At 39.5% G+C, this 23,315-nt stretch overlaps 1 protein-coding gene across 2 annotated transcripts in view; it reads right to left on the bottom strand.

Moving 5' to 3' along the window:
* Window positions 1-23,315, bottom strand: part of LOC139733743 (uncharacterized) — a 36,259-nt gene that overhangs the window by 11,297 nt on the left and 1,647 nt on the right. The window contains exons 1-2 of one of the 2 annotated variants that reach the window (XM_071644552.1): window positions 7,889-8,012; window positions 765-4,133 (exon numbers count right to left, since the gene is read on the bottom strand). In XM_071644552.1, coding sequence (XP_071500653.1) covers window positions 765-4,038 — 3,274 coding nt within the window. In that variant the 5' untranslated portion in view covers window positions 4,039-4,133; window positions 7,889-8,012. Of the gene's footprint in view, window positions 1-764; window positions 4,134-7,888; window positions 8,013-23,315 lie in introns of those variants that run through there. The other variant, XM_071644553.1, reaches the window with a different exon arrangement.

The following is a 23,315-nucleotide window of genomic DNA, read 5'->3' as shown; positions in this document are numbered from 1 at the left end:
TTGGAAAAGCAGAACTCTTTCTCAAAGCATGACTACATTCGAATAACGTGGCACACAGGGGGTTTCCATCATGGCACATAAAGAGTTAAAGGGGATGGCTAGTATCTGATCAGTGGGAATCAGTGGGAATGCTGGGGGATGATTGTTCCAATCCTTGTGGGATTCATTTAAGAGTACATTATATATCTAATGTTGTGTAAAAATTATTTGCTTCAGAATGGCCTCATACAGTTGTATTCAAGTAATGTGAAGGTTAATGTTTCCAGGTTAGCATGATGCCTGTACAGTGATGGGACGATCGTTAACATTAAACTGCACATTACTTCAATATGAGACCATTCTTAAGTAAATCATTTTCACACAACAATATAATGTACTCTTAAATGAATCCCACAAGGATTGGAACAATCATCCCCCAGCATTCCCACTGATTCCCACTGATTCCCACTGATCAGTTACTAGCCATCCCCTTAAAGGCTATTTGAGCAAGTTGGAAAACATAGTTTACTTTTGCAAAGCCCTGAGCAGCCCTGAGCCTTCAAATACTACTGTTGACTAAAACTATTGTATTTGACACAATTACATTTTGAAAGTACATGTATGATCAAGTATTGTTTTGGCATTCACTTTTTCCATTCTGCATGAGTATAATCATGGATTTAATGCTAACTAGCCATGTGCTTTCAGTGAATTTCAGTTTACATCATTACGATAGAAAAACAAACAAACAAAGTAGGTCGAGTATCCCATGATATGTAACTCACCAAGGTTTTCATAGAGAGGTTCATCACCGGCTCCCCTGGGGATCTTCCTCCTGCTTGTAGGAGACAAAGAGTAGGACTTCTGTAGCAGGACAGGTGTCTCACTAGAGTCCACATCTTCTGGGTCGGGGCTGACAGGAGGTTTGGGTGCCCTGCGCTTGGATGCACTGTTTGCAGCATTCCTGACAAGCATGGTTTCCTCTTCTGCACCAACACTTCTTTTGGGGGGCGTGGCAGCAAGGGCAGGAGTGTTGATGGCAGAAGTGGTAGGAATTGCCATCGGAGGTGTTGCAGCACTGGTGGGTGTGGGGGTACTGTAAGTAGGAGCAACCCGCTTGATTGCAACCGTAGGCTCACCCTTGTAGGCATTGATGACTTCCAGGCGTTCTAGAGAGTTGCGCTGGACGGGTTCACCTGGTGTTGGGGAAGATGCGGTTGCAGGAAAAGAGTTTTTAAGCCATTTTTCAACCTCTTCAGAGTTAAACTCTCTCTCTGGGCTTCCAGGTTCATCTCGTTTCTTTTTCCTCCTCCAAGGCAGTTTTGACTTCTTAACCTTGGATATAATTGCCGGTGCATCTTGTGTTGCGGTAGAATCTGGAAGATTAATGGGATTTGGATGGGGTCTGTTCAAGGGTGGTGGTGGTGATGCCACACGTCTCACTGGTTGGTGCATATTTGGAGCAACATCTTTCTGCTTTCCACGAGACTGTTCAGCTCGTCCAGTGGGGGAAAACTCTCTTAGTCGAGCGCGTAAATTGCTTTCCTTTTTGGCTGGGGTCACTTTTCTGGGCTCATGTTGAGTTCTCACTGGAGTAGCGTCTCCACGTCTTTCTGGAGACATGTCTGTTCTCCTGGTAGGTGACATTTCTCTCCTCCACTGATCGGATCTTCCTGAGCTACTTGCAACAGGAGCCTCGAATTTACCTTTGTGATCACCAGCAGCATGGGCATGAAATGATCTGTCAGTATCATCAGACAGGTCTGACGAGCTTCTGTCTACGGACTGTTTGCTATCTTTCTTGCTAAGAGGGGGTGGGGGCGGGGAACGATGGGGCAGGCTATCCAACCTGTCATCCCTCTCCCTGCTGGTCACCTGGTCTACCAACTCCATCGACGGGGGGCGAGGGGCCACCCGTTTTTGTCTTGTCCTAACAAATTCAATATTAGCTTGGTCCTCTTTATTAGTGCTACTAGATGCTGGTTCCTCCATCACAGGGTGGGTTCTGGATCTGGACCTGGATGGCCGTCTCGTTTCCTGCAGACTCTCGTTGCTGAGAGACACTTTCTTGGATTCCAGCAGGTTTGGTGCACTGGTTCCTTTCACTTCATCTTCACTTACAGGGTGTGACACTGCACCATCAGATTCAGTGGAATTCTCCTTGGGTTGGAGGTAATCAATATTCAATGGACTACTAGGAGCTACATGACTAACAACTTCACCTTTATTACTACTTCTTCCTGCACCACCATCATATCCTTTTGGAAGAATAAAGATGGGAACTTTGTACTGTCCAGAATTTCTTTTCTTTTTTCTGTACTCAGGAGGTTGTTCATCGTGGAGAATGATGGGATAAGGGGGCGTATTTCTTTTGCTTCGGTCACCTTCTGGTTTTGGCCCATCACTTGAATCGCTAGATTCCATGGAGTCGTTAATGCCTGAATCTGTCTGGAATTGGGAGGTGGTGTAGATGCCGTCCACCAGGGCAACATTTCTCCTCGTGAAGCGAGCAGATGGATCCTTGGATTGGACCATAGTGTCTTCCTGCTGAGCTAAACCAACTCCTTCATCAAGCTCCTGAGACAGCCTATTGCTGCTGTTGCTGCTTGATGGCATGTCATGTCCTTTGACCTCTAATATACTCTCTCCCTCAGGCACTTCAGGTTGATTGTCACCAAGATCGACAACTCTGTAGGGACTGGTAGTGGTCTCTTGGCTTTGGTGACTTGTTCCACTATCCTCCCTCATACTACTGCCACCAGAACTCTCACCATTGTAACGATGTGACACTTCCCCTGTCATAGAGATGATTGTGACGCAATCTGCCACATGTCCGTATCGCGGCACAAAATCCTCTTGCCCAATGTCAACACTGCGCTTCTCTGTGGACTGCGCAGAGGGTTTGCCAAAGTAAACATCGGAGCTCAGCTGGCTATTTCTCACCATCACATTTTCAGTCTGAATATCATCACTCATTTCATTGACATCTTTACTAACGTTCACTGAAATTTCCTCTTTCTCCGAAGGAATGAACACGGCAGGATCAGACGTTTGGCGGCGATGTTTCGTGAGCGGCTGAATTGAGGGTCTCACTTTGCCAATATTTTTCGGGAGAGTCTCATGACCTGTTAATGTTGTTTGAGAGTTCAGGACAATATGCCCCACTGCAGACGAGAGTTTTGTCTTCGCTTCAACCAGACGCTGTTGGTCTTCAGCAATTCCATCATTTCCGATCACATTGGGTAGGTCAGGCAAGTCGGTCAGAGCTACCTCTGGTTCCACCATGGAGTGGTTGTTATTGTTACTGCTATGAACCTCTCCTGCTGATGTAATCAGTGACTGGATGTGTCTAAGATTCTTGGCGACTTTCACAAACTCGGGAAGATCTGGGTCTCGACTGTTCCTTTCCTGATTCTTTGGTGGGCTGGCTGGTTTTTGTACAGGGCGAAGTGCTCGCCTCAAGTGTTTGTTGACATTGCTGCTGAGCCCACTATCTGCTTCACTCTCTGAGGAAGAGTTTGGTAAGATGTTCCCGTTGGGCTCCTGCACTGGCAAGTTGACATTCACGCTTCCACTCTCCGAGGATGAGTCACCCACGTTCATCCCTCCTCTTGTTGATTCACCATTCACTGATGCCACATTATCCACAGAAGCTGGCATTGGTGCATCCACAGGAATGTTGAGAGCAATGACGTTGGAATCGGGCGGTTTACCGCTCGTGTCTCGTCTCGAACTCTGAGGTCCCACTGGCTTGACTTTCTCCTTCACCTTCTTCCTGTTATTCCTGTCTGTCGGCTTCTCGCCCCTCCCTTTCGTCCCATCTTTCTGAAGGTTATTCTGGTTGCGCAGGATGACTTTGGGAATGTCATACTTGTAGTGAATTGGTTTGCTCTCCATCCCTTGAGACTCGTTGATGTTGTTATCAAGAGCTGCAATCTTCTCACCTTCCACAGCATGAGCTGCTTTGGGCTTGAAGCAGTGGACACAAAGATGGCCTTTAAAGCGGTGCTGCTCGAAGGTTTCACAAGCAGCATTGCTGGCTTTCTGTTCCTCAATCATGTCTTCTCTTGTGTGGGGAGTTTCCGACTGTTAAGAATATCCCCACAGCTATTGCTTTTCCACGAGTGCCAAGTTTATTTTATCTCCTGAAGAATCTGCAGATGACAAAAATGATAAAGAGAAGATAACCATTAATAAAAATCTAACAGAGTTAATCTTACGACTGTAATGTCAGGACCTGTGATTTCTTTGTTTCTCTACACTGCCATACTTCAAAATGAAATTAACTCGCTATGAATCTTGCATCAGATCAAAGATAAACATCTCGTCAGCTTCTACATGCAAGTCTTTTGATCAAGTTGATATAGTATCTGGCAGGAAGTGAAAATATCAGCCAAACTGCCAAAGACCCAACTATTTTTGAGATGAGAATTTTGCTCTGGGTTGAGTCATCGGTGTGACTGGAGTAATATGAACTTCTACGTGAAGTCTATGGTATTTATCCATCTTCACTTGCATGAAGCCCAAGGGAATTGAGAAGAATACGGTGTCAAATTGCAGGAAATCGTTCATGAAATTTAATGTGCTAAAATACAGGTCTTTTGAGTCACGATGAAACTACCAAAAACAAACAAAAAATCCTTGGAAGGGCAATGGCCTGAAGCATTGTGAATCATTAAAAAGAATACACATAGGAACACATACACAGAGGTCGATTATGTGATTTCATTATTCCTTTACAGACTATGAAAAAAGACTGAACATAATACAAAGTTTGTAATTATACAAAATGCTAAAATGGGCAGTGACAAAGAATTTTTTCCCAATAACACAATTTCTTCATTAATAGGAACTGCGGAAATCTTGATATGCAGATCTATGGAAATGGCAGTATTAAAAATTCATCGCTTGTTTGCATTTACACAAAAATGAAGAAGTCATCTGCATATAATCTAACACTTGTAAGCAAAAAGGACAACAACAACAGTCATCATATTTTTTCTTCTGTCAACAGTAAAGAAAAAAAAAGTTTTAAAACATAGGGCCTACATAAAAATGTAGCACCCTGAGTTTCTAAGAACTACATTTAGATGCAGCAATGACAAATGTTTAATAGTATTCTTTAGAAATTTTTAACCGGGAATGAAGTTACAGTGTAGGTATGAATAAACACATGATGGAGATATCAATGCCCCTGTAGGTTAACATTATTTGGAAGTGATTAAAACAAGAGCAGACAGGTATCCAGTGACAAGAAGAAAAAAGAAAATACATTATCTCCAGTTACCTATGAGAGATACCCTTCAGAAAAGCATACACTGATTGTAGTGTACAGATTTTCATTCTGCATCTGCATCTTGTATATGAAATAAACACGGACAGTACTATTCCCATAGAAAAAGATATGATCTAGATGTACATTCATGACAGAATGCCCACAAGTCAACTGCAGTGAGGGGAGGTGGGTACTCCATGGGCAAAGAAAATCTCTGTACCACAACTTTCTCATGAAAATACTGAATAACATGATACAAATTAATGGAAAAAGCTGTAAATATCATTTAGTTGTATGGCATATGTCTACACATAAAAACTTGAAGTCTGCATACAGATAGACATACAATGTACATTGTATTTTAGAATTCAGGTGTAAAACATCCAATAGAAATTTTAAAACAAAAAAGTTTTACATTTTTAAAATTGCTGCTGCTGATGATACAGTACCAATATACAGTACTGCACATTGTACAGTGTTGTACATGTACTGTAGGCCTCCTACACTTTGTACACGAAACAAATAAAGTTAATGATAATCATCATCACGTCTAGATATGCAATGTACAGTACATGCTAATAGACATAAAAAGTAAAACAATGACAATGAACACTTCATGAATATATAGGTAATTATGATAAACATGGTGATAGTCAAAACTGCCTTGGTTTCAGCTGTAAAAAGCTAACTTGGAAAGACAATGCTCTCAACTTGAATTTCCTTAAGAATTGTACTTCTACAATGTATACATATGTACAAATGTACATTGCATGGCCGGCGGAACCGTGGGGGCCGTGGGGGCTCGGGCCCCCACACTTTTTGTGCACCATACAAAGGAATACATAAGGTGTCATCACTTTGGGCCCCCACACTTTTTTTAACCCGGAAGTACGTAAATGGCACTAAATAGAAATAGAGATCTTGAAGTGTGAGCACAGTAAGGCTGAGCTGACGACTTTTTTCTTTGCTTGTCAGCTGAAGAAACCCGGAAATGGAAGGGGAGAGATGAGCTGAGGACTTTTTTTTTTTTTGCTTGTCAGCTGAAGAAACCCGGAAATGGAAGGGGAGAGATGAGCTGAGGACTTTTTTTTTTTGCTTGTCAGCTGAAGAAACCCGGAAATGGAAGGGGAGAGATGAGCTGAGGACCTTTTTTTTTTTTTTTGCTTGTTAGCTCATGAAGCCCAGAAGTGGACCCCCACACTTTTGAAAACGCTCCGCCGGCCCTGCATTGTACAACCATGCACATGTATCTGCTTTGTACACAGTGCAATCCATGCTAAAAATCAAATTTGATATCTTGTGGCGAGCTACCAACACGCAGACATGTGTTCTAGAGGACAAACAGAACAAAACAAAACAAAAATCACCAGTATGACAGTTTAAAGGGGTCGTATAGTTTTGGTTGAGACCTAATTTCAAGTTTCTAACATTTTTTGGTGAGATAATGAGAAATCTCTTTTATGAAATATGAAAGAGCATGTAATTCCATGAGGAATTCAACGTTTATTTGATGAAAATTGGTTTTGAAACAAGATATCCAAAACAGAGCGATTCTAATGAAGTGTGGGACCCACACTTTTTAACGATCCCTTTGTTTTACTTTGTTTTTTGATGTTTCAGTCATTCCAAACCCAATTTTCATCAAATAAACTTTGAATTCCTCTCAGAGTGGAATGCTCTGTACTATTTCATAAGTGTTTTCTTGGTATCTCGCAAAAAGTTAAAAGCCCAATTCTCATCCTCACCAATAATGTACCATCCCTTTAATCCAAGTTGATTCTTAATAGTCTGCTGCTTCTGTCCTCTCTCTTCAATCAAGTTCAATCCTTTAACTGTCTCTCTATGGGGCATGAAAAACAGATCCAAGTATACAACACGAACATCACCACTAACAAGATCCAGACTGACATGACAAAAACAATGCAGGTCACTCCTGTGGGTATATTCCCAGTCAGAGACAAACTTTTGAACTCACACCACGGGGTGAACAGAAGTCACTGGTATTGTAATCAGCACAAAGAGAGAGAGAGGGGCTTCACAGTTTATCGCCCACACTGTTTATTGACTCAGACTTTCATGGACGATGACAATCTCTGCACAGAACAGAAAACAGAAATAAGACGAAGGACACCATTCAAATTCCTCTTTGCTTGGAATCTCACCCAAAGGATTAAGCATCCCTGAATCTTACATCATGACGCCTATCACGTGTCATTTATTTGGTTTGCTTGTTTGTTCTCGCTCATCACAGAGTAAAAAAAGAGATCACTTGAAATGGACTCCTTCACAGACAAGACAATGACAATATCGGCATGCTCATCCTTACCTCATGAAAGATCTTAAACTCCATGCCCTTTCCTCACACAAACAATTTTTGATATCACTGCACAGTTTCTGCAAACATTCACAACACCAGACTTTTGTGAACTGGAGCCAACCGCCTTTTTGTGGCATGAAACTTTCATGAATTGCTACTGGCATTCAATGTATTGTGTGCACAAGAACTTCTTCCTGCATTTTACCTTCACAAATTCTTGGCTCCGCACAAAATTCAAAAAATAAATAAAATAAAATCATGCATGCAAAAACTTCTGGTTTTACAGTATCTAGCAACAAGTGTGTTTCTGTGTTTACCTTGCAACCTGTGTCTAACTCCTTGGGGAAGATGGCTCAAATTTCATGATAAAGATTTTAAGTCTCACATCAGCTTCAGAGAGGCTCAGGACTCACAAAGCATCAATAGCACCATGACAGAAACACCACTGCAGAACTGTCACATCAAACCAGTAGGCATTCCAGTGTCTTCGTCCAGTTCATCTCTACCAAACTCCCTAACATCAGCTGAGCAAATGAATCAGAGCCTCCTGCTTCCAATCAGCCAGAGCTCACGCTCACAGCTCTGGAATTCCCCTCCCCTCATCTCATTAGACAAAGTAGAGTTCCAGGTTCGTATGTGGGGTTAGCTGTCCACGACTGAAATCAGCCCACAGTATGAGTAGTTTGCCATACATGGCGCAAGAAGAGCAGGGCACTGGATTGGAGAGTGACGCCCATTTCAGCCTGCTCGCTGCAATGAACCTGTGACATCGACTGCCCTCGCCAACGACTTGACTTGACAGTGAGCAAGAGAGCAGGCAGTCACTTTCCCCAAACTTTCACCGGGCCATTGGAGGGGGGGGGGGGGGGGGAGGTGGCAGGAGGGGGCCAAGCAGCTGTCTGCTGCTCTGGTGGGTGAAATCTGATTGGTGATAAACTCCTCATAGTTGAGCAGGCCAAGGGTGAGGTAGACTCTACTGACTAACAGAAGAAAAGGTCCTCGGTTACCTGTCCATTCAAAGTTAAAACTGCTTTGCTACATGTTAGTCCCAATGATTGGTGCATCTTGTGTACATTAGGAAAACGCTTATTCCAAGACTCTAAACTTTTAATGTAAGATGAATGATGAGCCAAAGTAAGTCACTGTTCTCGTTTCTTTTTTCCTTCAAAAATAGCTCTGTAATTCTACCAAAAAGTGATGTTTTACAAAATGTTACACTTACTTTCCACCTCCCTGCACTTACATAAAATAATTGCATTTGTTGATCATGAAATTGAAACCCTATTGTGCACTAAGCCAACATTCTAAATCTATGTTGATTGATCAGGCTATGAATTACACATTAAAAGAAAACTACCTCACTGCAATCCTATTTCCCCCTCTTTGCTTTTCTCTTCTACTCTTCCGGTCAATGGGAGGGTTTTCTGTTGAATTCCTCTAAAATCTCACCTAATGAAAGTTTTATGTCAGAGATTGATGACATACAAAAGTAGCAATTCAGTTTTAAAAAATATCTGAAATTAGACTATTCCAAATTTAAAGAGGGGCCAAAATTTCAGCCCGTCAACTTGGACTAGAAAGATTGTTTACTGGTAAACCAGCCTAAGGGAGGTGATGTATTAGTCACAGACTGACAATGGAGACCTCACTGTGACCTTTTACCTGAGGTGACCCCAGACCTAAATCACTTCACCCAGGTTTGTTTATTGGGGGCACCAGTGTCAGCAGCAATCATGGTATCAGCTTTCACCTGGCTACCCTCCCCCATATCCCATCCAGCCCCACCCCACCACAAACAAACCAATCACATCACTTATAGCTCTCCATCCATTTATTGCCTCTCCCGAAAGATGGCCCAACCCATGGAGGTACATTTTCTTTTGTCTCCATGCCCAACCCTCTGCCTGTCTGGTTGTGAGCTGGGAGGTCTCTCATCCACCTCCCTGTTGTCATGGTTGTGAGCAAATATTCCTGGTACACTGGTACACCGGTACAGTCAAAGCAAAATTATCCAGCAAGGTAGCATGGTTTCATATCAAAATGCAATGTTTAACAATGTTTCCAGTTTAAAAAAAATGCTACCATACTATCCCAGTCTCTGATATTGCGTTGTATGAAGTTTAAAGGGATCGTATAGTTTTGGTCGAGACCTAACGTCAGGTTAATTTTTTTGGCGAGAAACCTCTTATGAAATACGAAAGAGCATGTAATTTCAAGAAGGATTCAATGTTTATCAAAATGTGAAAAAATTGATCTTGAAATGGCTGAGTTGTCCAAAAAAGCGACCCAAATAAAATTGACAGGCCATGACTTTTATTAACATCTCTTTGTTTTACCTTGTTTTTAGATATCTCAGTCATCAAATAAACCTTTGATTCCCCTCAGAATTGTATGCTCTTTAACATTTTCATAGTGGTTTCTAAATATCTCGCAAAATTACAAATATTTCCCATAGACAGTAGTGTGAGAATACACTATTCATTGACTGAATCATTAGCACAAAGTAGAATATGATTTCTTATACACAATACAATACAGATGTGTGATGGTAGAATGTTAGAGTGCTTTTATTTTTTTTTCTGCCATACATGTGAGCATCATCAGATAGATCAGTCCACAAAGTTGGATAATTCCCTTAAATTGAGCCATCACAGAGTTAAAAAGAATCTGTGACACTACATTTTGTACATGTGAGAATCCACCCATCCTATGCACAGAGAGTACAGATCAGTAATATATTACGGCAGATGATAACTGGCGGGAAAAGCAAACAATAATGTATTGTGCGACTGCAGCTTGTTGTTCCTCCCTGAGTGGGTCACAATTAGAAATGACAACATTTCCACTCAACCAAATCGGGTACACCCTAATTTGAGCCACTTGAGTGTAATGTGTACTGTTGCGTTTCAATGAACCAAATCTGGTGGTGTGCTCTGAACTTTAAACTCCCAGTACCTTCCCACATTTTATCGTGAATCACCGGAGCAAAATTGTGTGTGTGTTTTTTTTTTTACCATTTACAATAATGGAGATACCCAGTGGGAGATGTAAATGAATGCAAAACTCCACCTTTATTTCTACAACATTTTGCATGCATTTAGAATTTAAGTCTGTTTATCATCTTCGAGAAAAAGATCTGTTATGTTATGGTGCAGGTTGTAGTTTTGCCATCTGAATTATTATCGATATTATTACAGCAACATTCACACAGCTATGATGAAGCACAATAAAAGGTCAACTTCACTGTGAAAAGACATGTACAACAGGGCCTACCTTGTACGTAAAGTGCAGGAATGCTGATACAGAAGTAAACTTTTCACCCTGAATCATAGATTGGTGTTAATCCTTAGCATGTAAAAAACATTCCAGCTAATTCCTGATCATTTTGAAGATCTTGTTCTCCATATATATATATATATATATATATATAAATACAGAATAATGGTATAGAAATTATAGTGAGTTTCTTTGTAGAACAAGAGGAGCAGTTAACATGACACCTCCAGTTAAGCAGTTATCTTTAACATGTATTGTACATCACAGAGGGGAAGAAGGAAAAGTGGAAAGAGGAGATAAAAGTTTTTAATAATCAGCATTATGCACATCACTGCCTATCACACACACCAAACAATGGCCTGTAGACATTGCATTGTCTACAGGTGAAATGCACTGTACATGAAACATGGGTGTACCCTCTTTATGCAACAATGCCCATGTCTACCACACAGCTGACCTGCCGAGTCTTTGTGTGACACTGATGAACAGGTTATATCGATATTCAATCTGCATGAAACACCCCATTGAGATTTGAGTTGTTTAATGACACCATATAAGTACAAGTTTTGTACATGTACTTTCAGATTACGGCAAGTTACTGTAGGCCTACATATCAAACCAGGAATGCATTCACCTTTAAAATTTTCTTGTTATCCAAGACTTTCAGATTTGATAAACCTGCTGACAAAAGGCATTGAACACTCAATAAAACATTTGAGAGGTCAATGTACTTACATCTACTGTAGTTTGAACTTGCAAGTAGTAAAGAGTATCAAAGCCTGTTGTAACAGATGAAGGTTTGATAGCCAGCAAAACACGTAGCTTTGTACTTTAAATTAAATCACTCCAAAGCTGAAAGTGCTCAAACTGCTACTGAACTCCATACCTGGCTACAACTAGTAAAGCATTCACACTCTGTGAGTCACACAGTACCATCTTATCATTATATTACACACTTGTACTTTTCCACTTTAAGTCCTGCCCCCATCTAAATCAACTTGGGACTACCTGATTCTCTGCAGGTCAGATAATTCCCCTTCAATCCCACAATAACAATCTGACTTTGTATCAAAATCTACAGTAAGCAATGCATGGAATTCTCTTGAGAAAGCAAAGCTGGCGAAATCCCTGATCCAAAGTAATCACTTTCAATAAAGGACTTTTGATGAGGAAACACGGACCTTAAATCTACTATTTTGTCACCAATAAACAAAGGAAAGAAGTGCATACACTCCACCACTGCTAACCCTGCCCCCGTCCACCACGGTTCTTTCCCCTTTTGGCTCCCGTCAAGTACCGGTAGTCGACTTTGATCCTTGGAGCATTAACCGTTATCAGTTGGATCAGTAACATTCAGCCTTCCTTTGCGAAGATTCGTCCCATTGCAAATTTTCCCATGAACGATACATGTGCACATATTTGGAATTATTTTTCTCAAATATTCAGCTCATGAAAAATTAGCCTGGGAAAAGGAAATGCCTTCTTGTGTTCCTTGGCACATTAAACGTCAAATCGTCATTCTGCACAAGAGCAGCTATTGCTGTTCATATTGGTTGTTGTTGCTGGGCAAAATCTGAATGCAAACACATGTGGTTTGTTATAGACAGAAGTCTTGGAAAAGTCTTGGAAAAGTTTGGTAATACTAGCAATCATTCCAGAGAGAGACCACATCTATTCTACGTCTTTCAGGACAAATATTTGATCTCCTGCTAGGCTCTATTACAGACAGATTGCATCAGTTTGAGTCATGGTGATCAGCATTTCTTGTTTCATGGAAACTGAGCTTCAATGACATGTCTAACTATGACCTGGGGTCTATCTTTAACACAACCTTTGGACTGGTGCATGTGGTTTGAAATGGTGAAAGGTTTACATTAAAACAAAGGAAAACTGTGATATACAGTAGGACCTGACATCCTGGTCAAACACTAAACTCCCCAACCTGGTCAGAGTTCACCTGTGTAGCTGCATCAATTCATGATTTACATACGTGTAGCTAAATGATCAAAATAACAAATTTACCACGAGTAGGCCTCTTTGGACAATTTACAACGTGTATAATGTACTGTATGTGTATGCTACTAGGGCTTGTTTACTCTATTTTGGTATTCTTTATAATGTAAAAATCAGTCTCAAATTTATGGTATAAAACAAGTACATTTGTACTTACTATATGATTCAAGTCAACTGATCCTACAGCTACATATGATTATATTTGATATAAAAAACATGTTTGGAAACTGAATATCGATGTTATACCAAGGCTATTGGTGCTTGAAGGTGCCTACAGACAATGTCTCCAATTTCAACATCCAACGACACGAATATTTATGTACATGTACACCTTTGTAAATACAGGACGATATGATACCAGTTCAACATCCCATCCTGACATTTACATGTGTACAAATATACATATCCTTCATAAAAATTTATCCTGATCAAAGCTGCGATAACAAGTCTCACAAGATCACATACTGTATGTATCCTGTTACAAGCAAATATCATGATCTAAGGACTAGGAACATTGCTTATCTGATTTTTTTTTTAAACCTTGACTAACAATGGTTTGAAGCAGGCATAACAAACTTTTCAAATACATGAAATCTTGCAAGTATCTGTTATACAGATATTATATCTCAAGTTTTAAACGTCTATCTATTTTTATAAAACATTTTGGAATCAAGAGTAGCTCCTATTTTTGTAATTGTCTGGTAATTATCTGAAGAATAGGAGGGAGTGTGGAGGGGAATGTAAATGTGTTCATGTTTATTTTGATGACTCATGAATTACACTGCTTTGGTCCCTTCCCCCCCCCCCCCCATGGCAAAATGCAAATAGTGCTGTGGAATAACACAAACAAACACGCCTACGTACAACAAAATGTGAAAAATACATTAATTTGTATTGCGCAATCTTGTAAAGGTGAGTAGCATAATCTAGCATTACTCTGCATTTAAACTTCTAAACATCAGTGGGTTACTCTTTAGATGTAACTGTACAGTCTAGAATGGACAATTAAATATGCCGAAAAACTATATGACTTTAAAGCATGTTCCCAGTATTACTTTTGTTTTTATTAGGAGAGGGGTCTACTTTACTGTAAGTTCCTTGGTTGCATTGTTCTAATCCTTGTTTTTTTATTAAACAACTATTGAACTAATCACAGATATATCTTCACATCAAAACAAGTAATTACAATGAAATACCCTGCCTTATTTTGTTGTATGTTTGTATTAAGCAGTTGAATTGATATATCAATAACACTATATAACATTCTGTGTCAAATAAAACAGAATGGATTACTCTGCTTGACTGAAATATCTTACTTTGAACTTTGAACATGGCTGATACACAGAGAGCTCAATGTTACCAGCAAAACAGACAGTCAGAGACAACAATCTAAACTTTTATGATTACATTAACAGCAAACTATCACGAACATGATGTCGACAAAGAAAAAAAAACCATAAAAACAGGAGACCACAATTCTTGGGCAAACACAATCTCAAAAAGTTTGTTTACAATGTGAGATGATAACCTATCAACTAGAAATATGTTACATTTTTTGGCACGTATTGTATGTTTTATTTGTTCTAACACATACTGTACTTATCAATATGTTTTCCCTACAGAGCAACACATAGGTACAGTACATACGTACATGTGCACACTGTAAGTATAAAAAGAATTATCTACAAGGAAAATACAAAATGTGCACGTAAACAGACAGGCATTTACCTGTTTAAGAATATTCTGATTATCAAGCATTACACAATGACAAGAATTCTCCTTAATAGGACTACTGATTAATAAACAAATCAGGAAGGTTTAACCACAGACACAGAATCAAAATAATCAATTTTGTCATCTGAGAAGCCAGTGTTATTGAATATTTGTTGTATGTATCATCAAAAGGTAGACACACAGAAACAACAATATACCGGTATGCTTTACTTGGAATACAAGAACTGTTTTAACCATGTGCAGTAAAAACCAACCAACCAACCAACAAACAAAATATTTATTATGCCTATCAGTATTTGATTTGGTGCAAACTAATAATTGAAGGCAGTCAGTTCGTGAGTATGAACATTTCAAGAGACATAACAGCAGGGTGTATCATTTTGTCCAGTGTTAAAAGCAGATGACTCCTGCACAATGGATGTAGGGAGTACTTTGAGTGTGGTAGTCTTTAGGACTGATAAAATTGGCACATTGATATTCAAGATAACAACGACAACGGAACAAACATCAAATGAAATTCCTACTGATTAGAAAGCTGTGAAATGCAATCCTCAAACACTGCTTAATCCATGTACCAGGAAGTCGCATGTACAGTGTAACTCAATTCAGTTCCGAAAGTTACAAACAACTTTAGAATCCTGAGGGGTGAAAAACAACTCTGTACTTTCCATTGTGTCTTATGAAAGCAGCCCACGCCTCTCTGAGACCCAAGCTGAAGTCCACACATTCTACGGGTCAAGATCCCATGGTCACAAAGCTCCATTCATTTTCTGTTTTTGTTTGTTGCACGAGTCTTTACTTATATAACAGCCCAAATTTTATTTGTTTTTTTCCCATACAATATAATAATAAGTTTGGTTGCTAACTTTTCATGCATATATGAATATGAAATTCACTTTAAGGATAAACTGTGCATAAAACACAAAAAACCCCAACAACAACGAAAGACGGGTATTGCTAGTACAACCTTGATTTCTATCATCATCAAAACAAATCTTTTCAAGACACGACATCCACCAAAATATTCACCACCAGTATTGCATGGTTTTAACAGTTTTGTTATGGAGTGCTAAAATAAATATTCAACTCACACTTTGGCAATACAAAATAGCAGTGTCAGTTTGCAACACAGAGGGCCTACAGTGTACCCTACCCTGCAGCCTCCCCCGCCCCCCCCCCCCCCCACCAAGCTGTTATTAATAAGTTAAAGTCTATACAATATCAACATCCTGTAATCAATGCTATCAGTAGCAGGTTATAATCTCTTTTTATTAATGGATTCTCAGCACTAGCGACAGGTCTTCACATTTCATTAAGATAATTCGGCAGAACTTTACATTCTGTACATGCAGTAATCTTTAATACATTGTAGCTTGCTGTCTGTGGAAGAAGTGGTCTCCAGACCCCCCCCCCCAAAAAAAAAAAAAAAAAAACCTGCACATTCAGTTTTCAATTTCACCATCATATTCCCCTACAAAGACAAAATGGAATCAGTGTACAGTGTATCTATAAACACAGAATCAACACAAATTATGAAAGCAGATTCAAATCACTATTCATGCAGCATTTTAATAAGTACATTGAACATGCAAAAGATGATCTATATGAGTAACAATACAGTTTTGTTCAGTCATTATTATTCTTCAGGAGTCATGAAGACGATTTGTCTGAGCCTTGACAGATACACATTGACAAGGTATGCTAAAAGCTGGAGTGATCAATCAATAAGTATTAATTCTTTGATTTTGATAACACTCAAAGCTGCAAAGAGACCATGTAAGGTTAAAACACTACACTCTAGGCCTCTCGATTCCTACCTCTGGGCTGACTTTGACAAAGCGGCAGAATTCTGTGTTTGAATAGCAGCACAATACAGGGTGAGCCCTGCACCAACCACCATTGCCTCTTTGTAGGGTTCTGGTCAGACATTGTGTCTGTTTGTTTGCTGTCTGCTGCACACACCCCTCACAAAGAGCTGTCAATCATTGCAGAGGAGTGGAGGCTGGAGTGAAGGCTATCAGTTTCAGATCACTACACACATCAATGTTCCTGCTGTGCTCAAGTGCCTTGTAACTGTTTACATTTCATCATCACAGCTGTCACATTTTCATATAAAACAGTAGAGTGATATCTTGACACTGCTAAAAGTTTGATGGAACAAGTAATCAAGTTTTCAATGGAACAAGTAATCAAGCTTTCAATCATGAAATTGATTGGCAAATTACAGTACCTACTGAAATGGAAAACCAGAAAAGCAATGATTTCAACTCACAAGGTGTATCCCTACAGAACAAAGTTTAAAAGTACCTATTAATTTGATTTGCATTTACACTGGACCTCTGCAATCTTTAACTATCTTGTTAATATGATCATTGTCAAAATTTCAGAAAAAAAAAGTGGCTCTTATGCATGTGTGTTGATGTCCCAGAGACCACTGTTTACTACAGAAAACTGTGTGATACCATGGGGTGGTTTCTTCTCTTTCTCTGTATACTATACGTATTATGAAGCTTTTATACCTGTTGATCCTTTCTGCAGATTGAGCTATCAGCAACATTTTGCCCCAACATGACCAGTATCACTCCAAATTATTGAGGACAGCTGTAGGCCAATTCGTTTTGCCTTTTGACCATCGATTGGTAGGCAACTGTCTGAGCAAAGTCAAGCTCATAAATCAATAGAGATACACTGTGTTTATCTGACTGTCAAGAGAATGTCAACACTGCGCCAATTCTGGCAAACAAACTAGTGAATTTTCTCTCATTTGCGGTGAACACATGCTCCCACTGGAAACCATACACACAGACCGTACATTAATAGACACAGTCACAACACCGCCTTGTCTATTTGGTAGCAATATATGTCACATATTGCGCAGGGTTTTTATTTTTGCAAATTTTGTAAGTAGGGTGATATCTAAATAAAAATATTAAAGGACAAGTTCACCCTCATAAACATAAGGATTGAGAGAATGTAGCAATATTAGGAGAACACGTCACTGAAAGTTTGAGGAAAATCGGACAACCCGTTCAAAAGTTATGAATTTTTGAAGTTTTTGTGTAGTAACCGCTGGATGAGAAGACTACTGTAGTGTATGAATAACTTAGATGTCACATGCGTACAACAATATAAGGAAAATATAAAGAGAATTTCACAAAATTCCGTCTTTTGAAAAAAGTACATATTCCCTTGACTCGTTACCGACATATGTTAGGGGTAATATTATTCCCCCTGCTTTTAGAAAGAGACAAGTCAAGTGCTCTTTTATTATGCGAAAAAAAGTGAAAATATGTTGAATTTTCTTTACATTTTCTTTATCCTGTTGTACGCATATGACTCACAAGCTGTAGTAGTCTCCTCATCCAGCGGTTCCAACACAAAAATTTTAAAAATTCATAACTTTTGCATCGATTGTCCAATTTTCCTCAAACTTTCACTGATGTGCTCTACTAATATTGTTGCATTTTCTCAATCCTTATGTTTATGAAGGTGAACTTGTCCTTTAACAACAACATGCATATTTTCACTTTTACAAAACTTCATGTTCATGTCCTGAATCCAAATTGTAAATGGCATGGAATTACACTGTAAATCCTTCAGTCCAATGTTGATCTTTTATTGACTTCCATTTTGTGTATAACAGAGTAGGTCTCAAAATCTAAGTGCGACACACTTGGAAATGCTTACAGCTCTGAACATTGCACTGACAAGAATCAGGATGTAAAGACAGGTTGATTCAGGTCAAAATGTCTGATGCTAACGACAACAATGACACATTAGATTCTCTTTATTCTGAAGGAAGTACAACTGTAGCTATAAACAAAACAAGACCTTGACAGAAGAGTTCAAAGGTGAAAGTACGGAAAGATATTGACTTTATGTAAGGAGCTTAATACCAAGAAGAGACAGAACTAACTCCCAGATCACAATACCCATTGGGATGATCTGACAACACTGCTGGAGGTTTTCTACGAAACCATGACGGGATGGCCTGCATGCTGTGTACACCATACTGACAACTGATGAAAAACACAGCATCAGATTGAATCCCAGCTACCATCAAAATATTTGGCTTTCACCCCCAGTTCCCTCCATCCCCTTTCTTCTGAATTGGAATATGAAAAGGCCACTAAGCTCTAAATCTGCTCAAGAAGGGAAGAGTGGTGAGGAATGAGGGGGAGGGAAGGGGAGGGGAGAGAAAGGGGATGACTCAGGGTACTGGCATTTCCACAACAGTAGCTGTTGTCCGCTTTAAATTCGAATACTTGTTAGGGGAGCCTGCCTACCATGAAGCCATCTAACGATTCAAATAAAAAAAAAAAAACATTTACAACAACACAAATACACACACGCACCCGCACAAGCACACACACACACACACACACACACACACACACACAGGTGAAATCTATAAACCACATTGGTCAGGATGATCCTAAGCAGTGGTTTGATGTTCCTAGGGTTCACTATTTCTGCCACTACCACTTAGAATCTAGTTGGGGATATTGCGGTTGATTTTGTTTGAAAAGATGTTCTCTCCCCCCCCCCATCCCCTCCCCTCCCCCACCCCCACCCCAACCCCCATGAGGTGTCTGGGAGAGGTCAGTATCAAAAGTAATTTCTCACAAACATCTCTGCTCAAAAGGCTGCTGCATGCAGCTTAACTTGTTTTTGTCACCAAAGTTGGCTGGACCATCCATCCTTACATCCTGTGGTCTCACTCTGGGTTTATTCAACACAACAAGTTTCCGTTCCCTTTGTCAAAAGTTCTCAGTGTTTCTCTCTGTCTTTCCAGCACATTTAAATCAAAAGAAATGGTTGACAGCTTCTTGAGTTCTGCATAAATACAGCTTTTCATTCAAGCAGCCGCTAGAAATTGTTAAAAATATAAGGTTCAAACAAACTGCTGGTTTACAGCATTAAAACACACACACACACACACACACACACACACACACACACACACACAACTATTTTCAGCAGAAACAAGACTTTATTGCCTCATTGCCTTTGTGACTTATCAAGGAGAATGGGACAAAAAACACACAAGATTGATATTATAAAAAAAATTCCTACTTCAGACAACTAAGGATTCAAGCAGTAAATGCTACAAAAACTGTGATCTTACTACATGTACTAAGAATATCATTCTTTTAAAAAGGAAGATCTACTTAGTCTAATTAAGAAATGTAACCTAAGGATGCAACAGATAAGAAAAGATAAAAGATACTTGACTCCCAAAATTTCAGAGCTGAAGGCATACAGCTGTAATCTGTATGTGTGGACACACAAGATTCAAGTCACACAAGCAGCCTATTAGTTTTATGCTGTTGAAATCAACATGTCCAAGAAAGTTGTAAACTACAATTGTAATTTGCTTTGAACTTGTAAATAAGAATTGTATAAACAGAAATTTGATCAAAACATCAAATGAATAGAAAGCTCTATGACCTAAACTTAACCCATTGAGGATGGGCTGATTTTCCTACAACACACATTTCCCATAGACATCTGCCTGAGGTATACTTGGGACTCGTCTTCAACGGGTTAATACCAGGGAGGTGACTCTCACCTCCCTGGTTAATACAAAAAAAAAAAAAAAAAAAAAAATGACGCAAAATAGGACACTTTACAGTTACAGTGTAGGCTATATATTTCCATAATAAAATCCTGTCACTACAAACAATATTTGAGATATCTACTCTTATATCTAAAAGATTTGAAGAACAGTGGTGGTTCACAAATAGGCCTACAGCTTCCTTTTGTTTTTATTTGCTCCGTGATGTTGGATGAAAGCTCCTGTGGAAATACACTAGAGAGACAGAAGGCCCATTGGATATAACAAGTTACTTGCAGCTACTAGTAACTGTCAACAAAACACTTTGAAGATGAGTTCACCTGTATCTAGGTCTTTAAGCTGTACAAGTTTTAGGATAAAAATAACAATTTCATTGGGGATTACAGAAAGCACGCTATTCACTCATAGGATCACCTTCTCTACTTGTACTTGCTACTCATGGTTTCTAAAAGAGGTCTTGGGACAATAAACTAGCCCCTCCTTCAGTCAAGCCCTAATCCAGCTCCCGAAACTATTTTTGCAAGACATGGGTTACAAAGGAGATTGATCAGCGAGCTTCAAAAGGACCACTGAGTCAAGACAGTGTGGGAGGGAAATTAAATGAAGCTGTCTGTAAAGCAGATAATGGCGACAAACAGACCATCAAAAACAAGGAAAGGCTGCAGAAGTCTGAAAAGGAAAGTTTCTGCAAGTTGGATCGTAGCTGAGTAAAAGTGAAAGAGAGGGAGAGACTGGTAGAAGAATTCCTGAGAGCCACTGAAGTACAGTGTTGGACTTGTTTGACGTCACATTTGGGAGAGGGCAAAACCAAAAGGAAAGTACAATTGTATAGTTACCATGTATATTGACACATTCTCCTTCATATGCGCTATATAATTGCAGTCAAATTCATTAGCAACTTGCAATGTGTTGACATTGGCTAGAGCTTGAAAAAGACAGAACAGTTGCATGTTCTCCATAATTTCTAAGGTTTATATAAACACAAAATGTTTTATTCAGAGTCAACAAGCATAGTTTTCTTCAAAAACAACATCTTAACGATCTAATGTACACATTGTGCGAGGTTTTAAGGAAATACACTGATGAAAGTACAGAATGTATTGCCTGATTCAGGGAAACTTATCTTTGCCCTGTGGAGAGTAAATAGTGCTTTTAAAGTGCTTTTGTTTTGTTTTTCTTTTCTTTCCAGAAGAAAGCAGTGACACTTCAGTGTGCCAATATGGACAAGGAGAACAAGCATTGGAAGAATGTAATTTGTTTTCTTTGGAATCTAGTAACTGCTGCTACATTTCATATCCCCCAAGGACATGCTTCCCTCAACTGCTCTCACACTCAGTACTTGCTGAATGACACATTTGGAGAAACATACAGCGTATTCACACCTACGTTGTCAGACGCTACACCTCCCCAACGCTCCATCTCCATGCCTGATTGTGTTATCACATGATGTAGCACTTCTCGCGAATCGGGCTTCGTTCAGACAAGTCATAGGCAGGTTTTGTTCACACAAGTCTCAGTCATCACGTCATAAGGAACTGTCTAGCCAATAAATGGCACATCCTGCTTGTAGTATGCTAGGATTCTCCTGAGACCTGGCATATGAACCATCTATAGCTACACCCTTTTAAAAATGACGCCAAAGTATCTGCTCATGATGGAAACTGATTGGTACTTCCAAAAGCATGGAATATCTGGAAGCAGCCAACCTCCCAGAACTGGGACACTCCTATGAGAACAGGAATAAAAGCATGACGTCACTGATAAATCCTATGATTGTACTCTCCCAATGACATCAAAATGTTTTGCCCCTAATTGGTTGCTTTTGCGATATCTACTGATTAACCCCATTCATCAGCATTGCGTTCTGGTTATCACACGGTAAAATAGTGGCCATCCTTTTCAAAACAAGTTTGAATAGATTAACATTGTAAACAAATGCGTACTGCATCAAATCTGATCATTACCTGCAAGTCTTGGTGAGCAAATTTTAATAATAGTAGTTAGTAAAGAGTATTCTGATCAGGCTTGACTGCAAACAAGAAACCATTTTATTGAAAAAGTAAACAGACAAAACTTAATGCCACACAGTGCAGATCTTTTTTTTTCTCCAAGGGCTGTTATTGTAGGCCTATACTTTGCACATTTGCACAAGAATCAAAACTAAAACAAAAACATGATGTTCATGTTGGTCAGATGCATGGTATCACAGTAGTTTTACAATGTAAAATATCACCACAGGGGTATTACGGTAAGTTTAGCTTCATGGACAAGCTGCTATCAGGATTACAATGTATACATGTATCTTCAAGGTTCAAGGTTCAAGGCTATTCTTGACAGTAAGATTATCATGGGGTATATCTCGCATTCAAGACCTTTTGTACACCTTTCATTGTTAGACAACTACCTGAAAACTAAAGCACAAAACCAACAACTGATACCCACCAGTACACCACTACAGCGCACTGTATTCTAACTCCACAAGTTTGTTTTTTGTCCATTTTTCTTCCCTGGCATGCAAATGCTCGTACTCAACTCTCAGCCACTCGGCAGTATATTCTTGTATGTTGTCATGTGATTCTCTCTGGTTGGGCATCTAAAAACTTGAGAATTATATCTACTAGATACTTTAATCAACATCTTGTCCTACATGTGTTACATGTACATACTGTACAGTATATGGGAGTTCTGCACACCATAGAACATGGGGCGCACCATGCACACTAAAATACAAAACAAAACAATACAAAAAAAAAACAGTTTTGAGGGAACACGGTTTAAACAGTGTGGCAAAAATCTAATTACTTTTTTTGTTTTTCTTAACCCGTTCACTACACGAACCTGGTCAGCTTTGTATTAAGTCGAAGACGATTTCAGAATTCAGTATGGAATGGGGTTAATATGGTTTTGTCAATGCACAGCAGAATTCAGTGTAACTGGGTCAAACAATCTACCATACCTCTCCAACGAGCGCTCAACAAACACAATCTGGATCTCGCTGTTGTGCGACAGATGGTTTAATAATGGCATTCATCTGGGGAATCCATTGATCAAAAGGCAAGCTCCTAACTTGCTTCACGTGTTGCACAAAAATGTACACATTTGTACCTCACTACGGTGAGATTCATACCACATGAACATATGGG

Source organism: Diadema antillarum, unplaced genomic scaffold (genome assembly GCF_040938485.1).
Source record: "Diadema antillarum isolate AM-2024a unplaced genomic scaffold, OU_Dant_1.0 seq00000488_RagTag, whole genome shotgun sequence".
NCBI lineage: Eukaryota > Metazoa > Echinodermata > Echinoidea > Diadematoida > Diadematidae > Diadema > Diadema antillarum.
Note: the sequence above shows the minus strand (reverse complement) of the source record. Positions and strands in the feature narration are given on the sequence as shown.